The sequence below is a fragment of the Saccostrea echinata genome, unplaced genomic scaffold, assembly GCF_033153115.1.
Source record: "Saccostrea echinata isolate AGI-Se365-2 ecotype Australia unplaced genomic scaffold, CSIRO_AGI_Sech_v1 ptg000022l, whole genome shotgun sequence".
NCBI classification, from domain to species: Eukaryota; Metazoa; Mollusca; class Bivalvia; order Ostreida; family Ostreidae; genus Saccostrea; species Saccostrea echinata.
In genome coordinates, this window is record NW_026889771.1 from 5,389,768 (window position 1) to 5,403,615 (window position 13,848).

Below are 13,848 nucleotides of genomic sequence, written 5' to 3' on the forward strand. Positions count from 1 at the left end.
TTATCTGATCAAAAACAGAGATACTTGCTGTTGGGAGTTTTTGGTTAACAAAACAAAACAAATGAACAAACCAGTTATACATGAAAAATTTTCTAAATAAAATTTTCTGTGATCTATTTATTTAGATGGGTAGCAGCAGATGTTACAGAGTTAAAGTCAGCTCTCAACAACCACATCTTACAGGAGTATGACGTTAACAGGTAATCTAGAAAGAATTCTTTTATTATACATGTATACATTTTCTGTTGAGCAAAATACTTACTCTGGTTGTTGTGGAAATAAGGGACCATCAATACAACTTCTCTACTTACTGAGTTTTGAAAAATTGGGATGAAAAAAGAAAATAAAAATAAAAATGGATAAGAAAACTACACAACTTTCAGGCTGACAGTTTGACTAAAAGACTTTGTGAAGTTTTTGACTGTTGACATTTATTCAGAAATTATCAATTGTAATCAAACTTGCTAGACATGTTGATTAAGTGCTAAGTATCTTAGTGGATGGTAAATTGCTAATATATCTATGTATGTTATATATAGCATAAAATGCTGGAAAAATATACAGTATCTAAACTGATTCCAGACTCTCATGTGTTTTTAAAACAGTATTGAAAAATAAGAAAGTACAACAACAAAAATAATGAAGAATAAAATGTTTTAATTTAGAGACAATAACATATATATTTAGCAAGTACATGTGTACAATTAATGTATTTAAAAATCATACAGTACATAAATATATTTATTTGAAGAAAAAAAAATCATATTGACCTAGCCTATTATTTTTATAGGATGAAACCCTAAACACATTTTTTCAGAATTAGAATTGAAAAATATATACTTTAGTTTCACAAATCACTTGTTCACCCATATACCTGTAAAATGATGCTAAATTCTTTTTGACTTGAAATGTATATATGCAGTAAAAAAAATAAAAAAATTAAAAGAAATAAATATTTTTTGGTATTTCAGCTTTGAGAGCATGAAAAATGTCTGTGATAAATACAACAGGACGATAGACAGCATTCGACAACTTGTAAGTGATTAGATACCTTGTTTTGTGAGATGTAAGGAAAACTAGCATGGTATTACAAAAAGGCAATCTATCAGATTACAGCAAATCAAATGTTAGCAACTTATGAAATTACAGTACCATGATTATAATACCTGTGATATACTGCAGGGTGCTTACCTGTCTAATCATGCAACTTTGCAAAAATAGGTATGAAATGTTAGGAAGTGTCGTCATAGAAAGATTGTCGCAAATATTATTGTGATATTTGCGCATCTTAGATTATAGATTGTTAGAGCTACAATTGTGTAATTGTTAGGGGTGGGGCATTATCTCCTTGTTATTTGATCTCCAATTTTTTTTTTCAGGCCGGCTGATGAAGTAATGCTAGCCTAGTCTTTAAGAATCCCTTTATTATGAAAAAGATTATGTTGGGGGTGGGGTGACAATTTATAGTTAAGAGAGAATGTTATATTGCAAATAAACATGACTTTTAAGTATCAGAATATTTTTGCATGTTTCTCTTAGAGTCAAAAATAATGCATTGAATGAAAAGATTAAGTAAGATTGGAAAATGCATGAATTTACATGTATTTCTGTAGTGGAAAGGAACGAGTCGACAGAGTGAGTTGGCTGGTCGTCCGTCTACCGGTCTGCTGAAGCACATATTACAGCAGTGTTATAACCAAGCAGTCAGCGATCCAGAGAGACTGAACCAGTATGAACCATTCTCACCTGAGGTAATTGAATCATGTTACAAACATTTCTATCAAATCTGACTTATAATGAGACATTTACATTGAACATAATCAATAGGGTATTGGTAAACTAGGAAGAACCTGCCTAATGATATTAAAAAAAGTTGCCTTATACCTGTAATAGATAATCATTTTAGATAAGAAAAAATTTCCTTATCCAGTTAAGCATTAATGATGAATACATAATATATTGTAGGTGTACGGGGAGACTTCCTTTGACCTGGTGGACCAGATGATACAATCCATCAACTTCACTGAGGATGACTACTTCATAGACTTGGGCAGTGGTAAGTTATTTGATAGAGTGGTTAAAGGTGAATCTCTTTGTTTGGCCATGACAATTTAATGGCAAAAATTATTATTATTATTATTTTTTAAGCCATTAATTCCCAATATAAAAAAAAACTGAACTCAGCTTAAACTAATTACTAACTAGTGTAAGAAATTCAGTTCATTTGAGTTTGTTCAAATACAGTAGATATTTGTACTCCACGTAACAAATTTAAAAGTAATGAAATTGCAAGAGAATGGTTAGGTTATTATATTGGTTTTATTTGGAGTGTAATGATATTTAAGGGTAGAACAAAATTTTTGAGAATGCTTTGAAACAGTGGCAAACATTGGTCAGCCCTAGTAGACAAACAATAAAGAAATGCCTAAAAAAAACAAACAATCAGAAATATATGAGTATTGAAACATATTTGATCAGGTGTTGGACAGGTTGTCCTACAAGTAGCAGCTGCCACTCCATGTAAAATGTGTTACGGAATGGAGAAAGCTGAATTTCCAGCCCAGTATGCCAAGGTAAGTTGGTAACATTGCTCTTTTGAATTCTGGCTTTAGATGTGACAATTGAATCTAATTTGGTACTAGATTGACATGTTAAAACACTACATAACTTTATTAGGTGATGTCCTCAGAGTTTGAGAAGTGGACGAAATGGTATGGGAAAGACCATGGGCAATATCAGATAGAAAAGGGGGATTTTCTTTGCGAGGCAGTGAAAGAGAAAATCAACAACGCCACGTAAGATCTCTACATCAGCAGTAAATTGAGATTACTTCTATCTAGCTGTGTCTTTATCAAATTAGTTGGGAAAATTGTGAACAATTATATGACAATAAAATTTATTGCGTAAAAGTCAAATTTGCAGTTTGATTGAAAAGAAATAGTCAATTGGACATATTTCTTTTTTTCAATGATCATATATAAATATATAAAAATATAAAAAAAAATTGAATAAGAAAACAAAAATAGTTCAATTTAAAGTAAAATTCATTGCTGTTTTTTAAATATTCTAAAATTCATGAATAAGTAAATTAAAAAAGACTACCTGTTTCAATGTTTGATTCAGTTTACAACACATTTAGCATTTGATGGATTTCATGTGTTTGTGTGGTTGGTATAGGTGTTAATGAAAACTTATGACAGAATGCTATTTTTTGCATTTACAGAGTGATATTTGTTAACAACTTTGCATTTGGACCACAAGTAGACCATCAGGTATGTTAGTTTATTCACCACAAATAATTCTCATACCTTGTGGTTTTTCCTGACCTTTTAAATGTGTAAAGAATATAAATAAAATGATACAGGTAAATTGAGAAATATGTGGTAGTTCTCATAGATGTTTATTATGAAAATGACATAGATATTGACCTTTTAAAAGAAATGGTTCAGTGTAGGTTCAAACTATTTTACTTGTTTTTGATATCATCAGATTTATTTGAGTGGCACTTATTTTAGGATTTCTTTATTATACCCCAAGCAACAAGTTGCGTGAGATATAATGTTTTTGATCCGTCCGTCAGTCCTGTTTTTTGTCAGCGCAACTCCTCATAAACCGCTGCACAGAATTTCGTCAAACTTTGTAGATATTTAGGACACAATGTGTAGATGTGCATATTACCAGGAAATTCTGATTCCATTATTTTTCTGGGAATTTTGGCACTTTTCAACTAAGATTTTTGGCCATATCTTGAATATAGAGATGAACAGTTTGTTAGTGCAACTCCTCTTAAACTGCTGCACAGAATTTGGTTAAACTTTGCAGATATTTAGTACACAGTGTGTAGATGTGCATATTACCAGGAAATTCTGATTCCATTATTTTTGCCTTAAGAGTTTTGCCTATTATTGAAGAAACTTTCCATCTAGGTAATAAGGAAATCCACTGGAATCAGCTTTTGTAATGAAATTTTATGTGAAATATTTTATGACCTTAAAAGACCACTATTGATTTTGAGAACAAAATATTAATGATTTAACACACACACAAAATCTTGGATAGTTCCCATTTGAATGTCCTTATATGCAAGAAGTTTTGATGTGATGATTTTTTGCAAGTAATGCCCCTTTTTGAATTATACTGTGTATTTAAAATGCACTGTGCCATTCATTACGTGTTGCATTGTCGAGTTTTGGGGGAGCGTGGGGTATGTGAGCTTGTTCACTTTTTCTTTCATTTGTAAATCATTATTTCTATAGATTTTTTCCAACCAGTTTCTCACCTCCAGCCCAACCCTCATCAGATTTACTTGTGTACTTTTGTCAGAACATATGCTCATGAAGATGTTTTCTTTCATGTCTGTCATTACAAACGTAGTGGATTGTGCTAATAAAGACATAAAAATTTTTTACAGTATTATGATTGATAAGGATTTATAGTATTAACTGTCTATCCAAGAACTAGAGGAATGGCCATAATGACATTTTATCTGTTTTAAAAACTGTTTTTGTTTAAAAATGGAATCTGTCATCTTTTCTTTCAGTTGAAACTGAGATTTGCCAACATGAAAGAGGGCGCCAAAATTGTTTCCTCAAAAGCATTCTGTCCACTGAATTTCAGAATTACAGACAGGAATTTGAGTGGTAAGTGAAAACTGTACAAGTATTATTATTTATGAATTACTGTTGAAGAGAAACAGTGTAAATGAATTGACATTACGCTCTTTGTAAGAAACATCACTATTTATCAGTGAAAATAATTCAGTGAAATAATTATTGCTCTGATAAAAATAGATTAAGATTACTTGTATATTGAAACTTTGTGCAATTCATGTTGTTGAATGTCGTAGAAAACCAACTTAGACTTTCTAGTCTCAGCTTGAACTACCAGTTGGAAATTCACCTTGGCAAACAATAAAATTTATGAAATGTTACAAGGCCACTGTGCCTTGAGTGTATTTTCCTAAAGTATTCTTCCAGATATTGGGGCTATAATGAATGTAACCGAGTTATCCCCACTTCGAGGTGAGGTGTCCTGGACAGGAAAACCTGTGACCTACTTTCTCCATACAATAGATAGGGCAATGGTGAGTCATCCCCTCCCCAGCCCCTGATTTTTTCCATCAGGTAGCAGAGTAAGAAGTTTAGGTGGCAAAAATAGGGCTAGGTTCAAAGAAACATGTCGTCAGGTTGATTTATTATACGTCTTCATAAAGATTGTATAATTTTTCATTCAGACAGCTTGTCTCTGTGTCTAGAGTTGGTTTAGACCAAGTTTGGGTGGCTCCAAGTGTCAGTTTCCCAGTAGGCTTTCTGTCAAGTGATAGAAGGTGTGGAGATGTTGACATACATAAACTCTGCCATTTACAGATATTGGGACGATCATGCATGTTGCCGAGCTGTCCCCACTAAGTGGCGCCGTTTCCTGGACAGGCAAACCGTTTGCTTACTATATTCACACCATTGATAGAACCTTGGTGAGTAGGGGGATCCCCCTCTGCATGTAGCCATACCCAGAGTTCATACTACCCTCATCAGTCATGAAATCATTATTACTCTTTCAGTCATACAAGCTACACATCTGTTAGTGAGTTTAAAGTAAGAAATTATTTGACTTGCTTTTTACTGAGTCTGGTATTTTTAAAAGAAATTATTTGGTCTATGGGAGGTAAATGAACCTTGACTTAATAAAAAAAATTTGAAACTCTAAGAAAAAAAGAAAAAAGATGGTTCAGACTGTTTGCTTGTATGGATGCTAGACTAGCAAGGCTAGTTCAATTTGTAGTGTACTAGAGGAAAGGAAATGATCAGATGAGCACAGATTTGGGAATCATATGCATTCATACCTATAGTGTGAACAGTTTTATATTTAACTTTAAAATAGTTGTGTTATTTACTTTAACATTTTTGGATTATTCATATCTGCATGCTTTTTAGTATTCAAGTTAGCACTCACAAGATTGCAAAACATACAGTTGCATATTTGAAAAACATTTTCCATGTATCAAATTTATATTTTAACTTTAATTTTCATTATGAATGATAATGAAGTATTAATGATATTGATGCTTAAATAAATTTTCAAATATTGAGATTTTTTTATGCACACATTTTTTGCACTTATTTTTTTCACAAACTGATGCTTTACAAATGATGTTTTTTTTTTTTTTTTTAGCTTGAGAAGTATTTCCTAAGGATGAAAAATCCCAAGTTGAAGGTACAGTATCTTTAATGAAATTTTTTCTTTTAAGTAAGATGTTGGTGAATCAGCATTTCATGTTAGAGATATTCATGTGTAATCAAGTTGATTTCTACTGATAATGATTTTTTTTTTTTTAATAGGATGAGGAGGATGTAAGAAAGGATCGTAAAGGACGACTGCTGACCTTGAGAGATAAAAATAACATTGAGAATAAAGAGAAGGTGAGTTGTTGTAATTATACCATACTTAGAGTGACCAGCTATTAGAAGTACATTGTGAACATATTTATGTTTGATTATAATTTTATCAATACATGTTACTTAAATCCACATGGAATAAGTATAATAAAAATCTTTACAGGAAGAAGTTAGGAATGGGGTCTTGAAACGCAGAAGTAGGGCTTGTGTGAATGCCTTGGATAGCTGTTCCAATAGTTCCTTCCCAGCATCTCGGAACTTGGACTTTGATAGTGCCAGTAACACCAGTACTGCAACAAGTACCACCATGGATGAAAATAACCAGGTATTTGGGGCTACCACCCGAAGGCAGTGGTCGGAAACAATCAGCAAATCCAAAGCCTCAGCATTTTTGTCCGCCTGGGATGGGGAAGAAAGTGAAAATGTAAGTCAAGCCACACCCGGTGTGTGTGTTTGTCAGTCGCAAAACTACTGTTTGTTGGAAGGGCAGTGTGCTTCACATTTTCCACCTTTTTCTCTTTCTCACCTGACACAAACTGATGCTTGGATGACTGTGGTTTCAGGATACTACATTTATGGTTCAGTTCGAATATAGAGCAAGGAATATGTAGACGATATTTTGTTGTTACCAAAAAATTTATTTGTAGCCTTAAAGAGTCTTGAAAGGTAGAACTGTATCACAGTAATATTATTTATATGTATCATTTGTGAAATGATAAGCTATTTCAAGGATTTGAAAATTTTAATTTCTTATATCAAAATTTGGATTTTTTCCTTCAGTCTCATGTGGATGTTGAAGAAGAAGAACCAAAGGAGGCAAAGGCAGCTGTGAAGACAGCCAGGAATAAGAGAAATGTCAGAAAGGACAAGCCCGTGGGGGGTAAGATTTAAAAGCAGAGAATAATTCATTCTAATTAACAGCTTTAATTTAGGAACATTTGTTATTATCACTTTGATGACCTACATGGTATTCTTTTTTATTTAGGGAGAAAGAGAACAAATTTTAGTCGTCAGTCTCGTGTGAAGAAAAACAAAGAAAAGGCCAAATCCAAAGTCCTTGGTTTAGACAGTCTGAACTTGCTGCATACTCACACCTTAATGTCAACCGCAAAGTCTGGTAAGAAGTAATTCCTGTATATGATGAGATTTCCAGTATTAACATCCTTTCTAAGTGGCTGTGCTTACTGGCACAGAAGAAAATATTAATTTTATTCAATTTAATCGTGTAATTAATCATTTCACAGATTCTCCACCTGAAAACACGATGAAGTGGAATGACCTCAGCATGACCTCTGTCTCCTCCTCGTACTTCAAACCTACCACAGAGAGTCGGTCAATCTCCTCCCTGGAGTCAGAGCCCCCCGCCTTGCAGCATTTGCTTGGTCAGTATCTATATATTACTTGCTACATATTTTGAAGACATCTTACTAGAATATTTAAGAAAAGGATACTAGAGAGTTAACTGCTACACTAATTTTTTTTAACTAGGTAGTCTTCATAAAATCCTTATTTCTTTAAATCTTTTTCTTTCAACAGATTTGTTCAAACAACAGTACATGCAGTTTATATCTTACATGAAAAGCCCACAGTATAAGATTGCCATTCAGCGAGAAATTGAGAAGGAAAAGGTATGTCTGAGATGGACATTTTTACTTGAATTTTGGGAGATCACTACATTATTTTAATAAAAGAGAGAGAGAGGTGAAAATAATAGAGGTAGTAATAAAAATTTTATTCCATTTTCAGCAAAGACAGCTACAGTTGAGGGCCAAGGCCTTGCATCTTGAGACCCAGATTTCAGGACTGCAGAAAGAGGGCGTGTCAAGACTTAAACAGAGAATGAAGGAGGTATGTATTTATTATAGATAAGTTGGGAATTGGGGGTGGGGCAAATGAGTTTGCAAGTTAAATTAATTTTAAAATTATTTACTAATTCTAACAATCTTAACTAAAACATGTTTAGATACTGGTTATAAAAATAATAAATTTTGTGCATCTTCAATGTAAGATACAGCTACAGTATAAATTTACCTACATTTTATTTTATGATTGTTTACAGCTGGGTATAAATGCTGAAAATCCATCTGAGTTCTTAACGCAAGCAAAGAAGATCGTAACTGGACATAAGGAGCTACAGGGTCATTTGAGTAACCTCCAAGGTCAAGTGTCCAATCTGGAGGCAGAGAGAAACAAACTGATGGTCAGTCTTTTCTTAATATAATGATCAATATTAAAGAGCTACATGTATTTAAAAAATGTTACGTATTACGAAAGGCATTTTATTTAGGAGAAATATAGGTATTTAACTTCAACACAAATTTGTGTATAACATGTGATGGTGACTTTCTTATTTTGCAGGGTGAAACAAATCAGCAAGTCCTTGGTCAGAAACTGAATGGAAACAAGGTTAGATTCTTTTCTCTCATTTTGGCTCAGGGAGTCAATCATTTTACTGATTGGTTTAATAGTTGAGTGGTTATATTCATTTGTACAGCAGTAGCTGCCTAATTGTTAAGAGCCAGTCTGTTAAGAGCACACTAATTTTGGTGGAAATCAAATATTCATGTCAAAGGGCACTGAATATGTACACTTGTGGAGATTCATTACCCATTTCCACATACATGTACACTGTACCCAGAAAAAAAATCTTTCAAAAAAGCAGTGCTGAACTTCTCAATTAAAACCTAAATGTCCATGAATCTTTGTCTAAAAATCATGTTTTCAGATCCTACAAATGGCTGTATGCCAGACAATAAGTTTTATTATAACAAAGAATGCTATTTCAATCCAATTTCTGGCTTGGTTCAGTTTTATTAGCTCACCTGAGCTGAAAGCTCAAGTGAGCTTTTCTGATCACATTTTGTCCGGCGTCCGTCTGTCTGTCTGTAAACTTTTCACATTTTCAACTTCTTCTCAAGAACCACTGGGCCAAATTCAACCAAACTTGCCACAAAGCATCCTTGGGTAAAGGGGATTCAAGTTTCTTCAAATGAAGGGCCACGCCCTCTTTCAAGGGGAGATAATTAGGAATTAGTGAAAAAATAATGGCATCATTTAAAAATCTTCTTCTCAAGAACCACTGGGCCAGGAAAGATGAAACTTATGTGGAAACATCCTCAGGTAGTGTAGATTCAAGTTTGTTCAAATCATGACCCCCAGGGGTAGGGTGGGGCCACAATGGGGGATCCAAGTTTTACATAGAAATATATAGGAAAATATCTTTAAAAATCTTCTTCTTAAGAACAGTAAAGCCAAGATTGGTCATATTTATATGGAAGCATCCTCAGGTAGTGTAGATTCAAGTTTGTTCAAATCATTACCCTGGGGATAGGGTGGGGCCACAATGGGTGATCAAAGTTTACAGAGGAATATATAGGAAAAAGTCTTTTTCTCAAGAACAGAAAAGCAATGATTAGTCAAATTGATATGGAGACATCTTTAGGTAGTGTAGAATGAAATTTGTTCAAATGAGGGCCCCCGGGGGTAGGGTGGGGCCACAATGGGGGATCAAATTTTTACAAATGAATATATGGGAAAAAAATCTGCTGCTCAAGAACAACAAAGCCATTTGTTATATTGATATGAAAGCATCATCAGGTAGTTTAAAATTCAACACCCCCCTCCCTGTAAACTTTTCAATACTGTACTGATTTTTGCTTTTTTTCCTAGCCAATGTGCTCAGGTGAGCGATGTGGCCCATGGGCCTCTTGTACTGTTATTAATTTGTGTTAATCACTTTGCAGAATGGATTTATCAAACCAGAGCTAACAAATGATTTGATCAAACATGTCAGTACCACCTACTCCCAGAAGAAGAAGTTACTTAACAAAGTGAAGGAGCTAGAAGCTGAGGTACAGGCTCTGGAGAGTGAAAACCAGCATCTGTCTGAAGTAGAAAAAGAGAACTTCCTGCTTATAGCTCAGGGTCAGAAACCTGTGCCAAATCTATATCAACGACTTGGGGATATATCTAAGGCAGCTATACCATCATCCATAGCTATCCCATCAACCACCGCTATCCCATTATGCACAGCTGTTCCATCATCCTCAGCTACACCATCAACCACATCTCTGTCATTAGCCACAACTATCCCATCCATGAAAAGTGTAAGCAGTGCCCATGTAGCAAATGCATCCATGAAGTGTAGTCAAGTGAAGGAAGGTTTGCCTGTTGGAATGAGGAGTATACTATCCCCTACTTCTCAAAGCTCAGGGATCATACCATCATCTTCTGTAGGACAAACCACTGCAGCTTCAGTATCCACTGCACCAGTATCTGTAGACTCTTCAAAGCAAGATCTGAAAGTGAAAAATCTGTCTTTACAATCATTGCTGGAGGCTAGTGCTTTACAGAGAGAGAAAAATAAGGACAGTTATGTAAAGTCCATTGTGCCTGTATTGGCTGTGGTAGACAACGCTAAAAACCAACATGTTAAGGAAAACACATTGAAACCTGTAAATGGTGTAAAACAGAAAATTATAGCCCTCCAGGCACTTAAAGATGGGGTGCCAAAACCTTCCCTCCCTGTTAGTATACCACTGGGAAAGGTGAAATCAGAAGAGGGTCAGACAAAACCCTCCCTACCAGTTAGTATCCCTTTGGATAAAGCTAGACTGGAAGATGTGCAAAAGAACAAAACGGTTTCAACTACAAAAGAAGAAATGACCAAGGCTGAGAGACTCATGGCTATGTATTCTCCTATCAGCAGGTCAAGTAGTGTGGACAGTACAGATGCAGGTGAAGAATCGGGTCAGAGTTCAGGGGTCAGTAACATAGGCTTTTCTCCAGCAAACTCTCAGAATCGAAACGGTAGTAACAGAGGCAGAACTATAAACAATTACATAAAAGCTGTTGTGAAGGATCAAATTACAGGCCCATCTAAGTCAGGATCAACCACTACTACTCAGTTAAATTATTCTAAATCTGATGATAAAACCATGTCACAAAAGCTTAACCTAGCAGAAGCTTTAATACAGATGTCTGAAGCACATAATCATGTGAAGCCCAATAGTGTGCCAACATTCAACAATCACAGCCATACAAAACAACCCACTCCCATTAAACGTAAACCAAATGATCCGATTTCTCCCATTCTGGCTAAGAAACCAAGAATAGATTTATCTCGGACCTCTCCTGCTTCAAACAAGTCCATGACACCTGTGAGAACACCAGGCTTGGAGTCCTCCTCTAACTCCTGCAGAAACAGTCCCCTGTTCACAAAGGCAGCTGTTAAAGGTAAAAGATTTCAAATTTTAAACTAGCATTAAGTTTTCTTAGCTTTCTGAAGAAGGGAGCATGGAATGACTAGTAAATTTTTCATGCCCCGCCATGAATATGGCCGGGGCATATAGTGTTTGTCATGTCCGTCTTCCATCCTTCCGTCTGTCCTTCCGTCACACTTTGCGTTTAGCTGTGTTCAAAGCTCAGTTCAAAGAAACTATCCAAGATATTTTTATCAAACTTCATATGCTGATAGATATTGATGAGAGCTATGCAACTGCATCAACATTTTTTGACCTTGACCTTTCCTTTGACCTTGACCTCACTTTTCTTAAATTAGTGTTTAGCTCAGTTTTAAAGATACCATTCAAGATAGTGTAATCAAACTTCATATGTTGATACATACTGATGTAAGCTATTCAACTGCATCAACATTTTTTGACCTTGACCTTTCCTTTGACCTTGACCTCACTTTTCTTAAATTAGTGTTTAGCTCAGTTTTAAAGATACCATTCAAGATATTGTAATCAAACTTCATATGTTGATACATACTGATGTAAGCTTTTCAACTGCATCAACATTTTTTGACCTTGACCTTTCTTTTTGCCCTTGACCTCACTTTTCTTAATTAGTGTTTTGCTCAGTTTTAATGAAATCATTCAAGATATTTTTATTCAAACTTCATATGGTGATACATACTGATGAGAGCTATTCAACTGCATCAATATTTTTTGACCTTGACCTTACTTTTCTTAAATTAGTGTTTAACTTTGTTTTAAAGAAACCATTCGATATAGTGTTGTCAAACTTCATATGGTGATACATACTAATGAGAGCTATTCAACTGCATCCACCTTTTTGACCTTGATCTTTCCTTTGACCTTTAAATTGACCTCACTTTTCTTAAATTAGTGTCAAACTTCATATGCTGATATATACTGGTGTAAGCTATTCAACTGCATCAATATTTTCTGACCTTGACCTTTCCTTTGACCTTGACCTCACTTTTCTCAATTTGTGTTTAACTCTGTTTTAAAGAAACCATTGATAATATTTTTTATCAAACTTCATATGCTAATACATATTGATGTAACCTTTCCAACTGCATCAACATTTTTTGACCTTGATCTTTCCTTTGACCTTCACTTCATTTATGTAAAATTAGTGTTTAGCTCAGTTTTCAATAAACCATTCAAAATATTTTTATCAAACTTAATATGCTGATATGTATTTGTGAGAACTATTCAACTGCATCAACATTTTTTGACCTTGACCTTTCTTTTGACCTTGACCTCACTTTTCTTAAATTTGCATTTTGCTTAATTTTAAAGAAACCTTTTAAGATATATTTATGTAAGCTTATGCACTAATACATAATTTGGTAAAAATTTAGCATCTATATGCAACTTTTTAGATTTCAATTTCAATTTTAAAGAAACTATTCAAGATATTCTCATTAAATTTCATACACTAATACAAATTTTCATTTTGCATTACTAATATACCCTCGGCGGGCATTCATGTCCTATGGACATATTTCTAGTTTGCTCAAACTTTTTATTATGGTTTTTGTTGTGATTTCTCTGCTCATTTCAGTTATGGATAATGTAGATCTACAAAATATGATGTTATTTTAAATGTTTGAAGTCACTGCAACCTTTAGAACTTGTAAACTACAGAAATGAAGCAATAAAAGAAATGTTTTAAGTACTTGATATTCAAACCAAAATAACCTGATTTTTAGCTCTACTGGTCAGAGACCAGAAGAGCTTATGCGATAGTAAGGTGTCCGTCGTCCGTCCGTCTATCTGTCTGTCTGTCTGTCTGTCCGTCTGTCTGTAAACAATTTTTCAAAACGCTACTCCTCCTACAGTTTTGGTCCGATTTCAATATAACTTGGCACACAAGTAGACTACACTAAGATACATAATTTAGTGCATCGGTTTTTGATTTCGATGGACGGTGTTGCCATGGTTACTAAAAATAGAAATTTCTGTGAAATTCCTTTAAAACGCTACTCCTCCTACAGTTTTGGTCCGATTTCAATATAACTTGGCACACAAGTAGACTACACTAAGATACATAATTTAGTGCATCGGTTTTTGATTTCGATGGACGGTGTTGCCATGGTTACTAAAAATAGAAATTTCTGTGAAATTCCTTTAAAACGCTACTCCTCCTACAGTTTTGGTCCGATTTCAATATAACTTGGCACACAAGTAGACTACACTAA

General features: G+C 34.3%; 2 protein-coding genes across 2 annotated transcripts in view; one reads left to right on the forward strand and one right to left on the reverse strand.

The window, feature by feature from the left end:
- Positions 1–13,848, reverse strand: part of LOC133190280 (translation initiation factor eIF-2B subunit beta-like) — a 234,850-nt gene that overhangs the window by 30,354 nt on the left and 190,648 nt on the right. The gene's annotated exons all lie outside the window — the stretch shown is intronic.
- Positions 1–13,848, forward strand: part of LOC133190292 (uncharacterized) — a 44,366-nt gene that overhangs the window by 8,977 nt on the left and 21,541 nt on the right. Inside the window, exons 3-22 of the mRNA XM_061325833.1 lie at positions 126–200; positions 972–1,035; positions 1,614–1,751; positions 1,966–2,056; positions 2,479–2,573; positions 2,677–2,795; positions 3,224–3,272; positions 4,541–4,640; positions 5,367–5,473; positions 6,172–6,213; positions 6,339–6,419; positions 6,559–6,819; positions 7,176–7,275; positions 7,381–7,512; positions 7,640–7,777; positions 7,932–8,023; positions 8,142–8,243; positions 8,455–8,595; positions 8,754–8,801; positions 10,139–11,630. Coding sequence (XP_061181817.1) covers positions 126–200; positions 972–1,035; positions 1,614–1,751; positions 1,966–2,056; positions 2,479–2,573; positions 2,677–2,795; positions 3,224–3,272; positions 4,541–4,640; positions 5,367–5,473; positions 6,172–6,213; positions 6,339–6,419; positions 6,559–6,819; positions 7,176–7,275; positions 7,381–7,512; positions 7,640–7,777; positions 7,932–8,023; positions 8,142–8,243; positions 8,455–8,595; positions 8,754–8,801; positions 10,139–11,630 — 3,467 coding nt within the window. The remainder of the gene's footprint in view (positions 1–125; positions 201–971; positions 1,036–1,613; positions 1,752–1,965; positions 2,057–2,478; positions 2,574–2,676; positions 2,796–3,223; positions 3,273–4,540; positions 4,641–5,366; positions 5,474–6,171; positions 6,214–6,338; positions 6,420–6,558; positions 6,820–7,175; positions 7,276–7,380; positions 7,513–7,639; positions 7,778–7,931; positions 8,024–8,141; positions 8,244–8,454; positions 8,596–8,753; positions 8,802–10,138; positions 11,631–13,848) is intronic.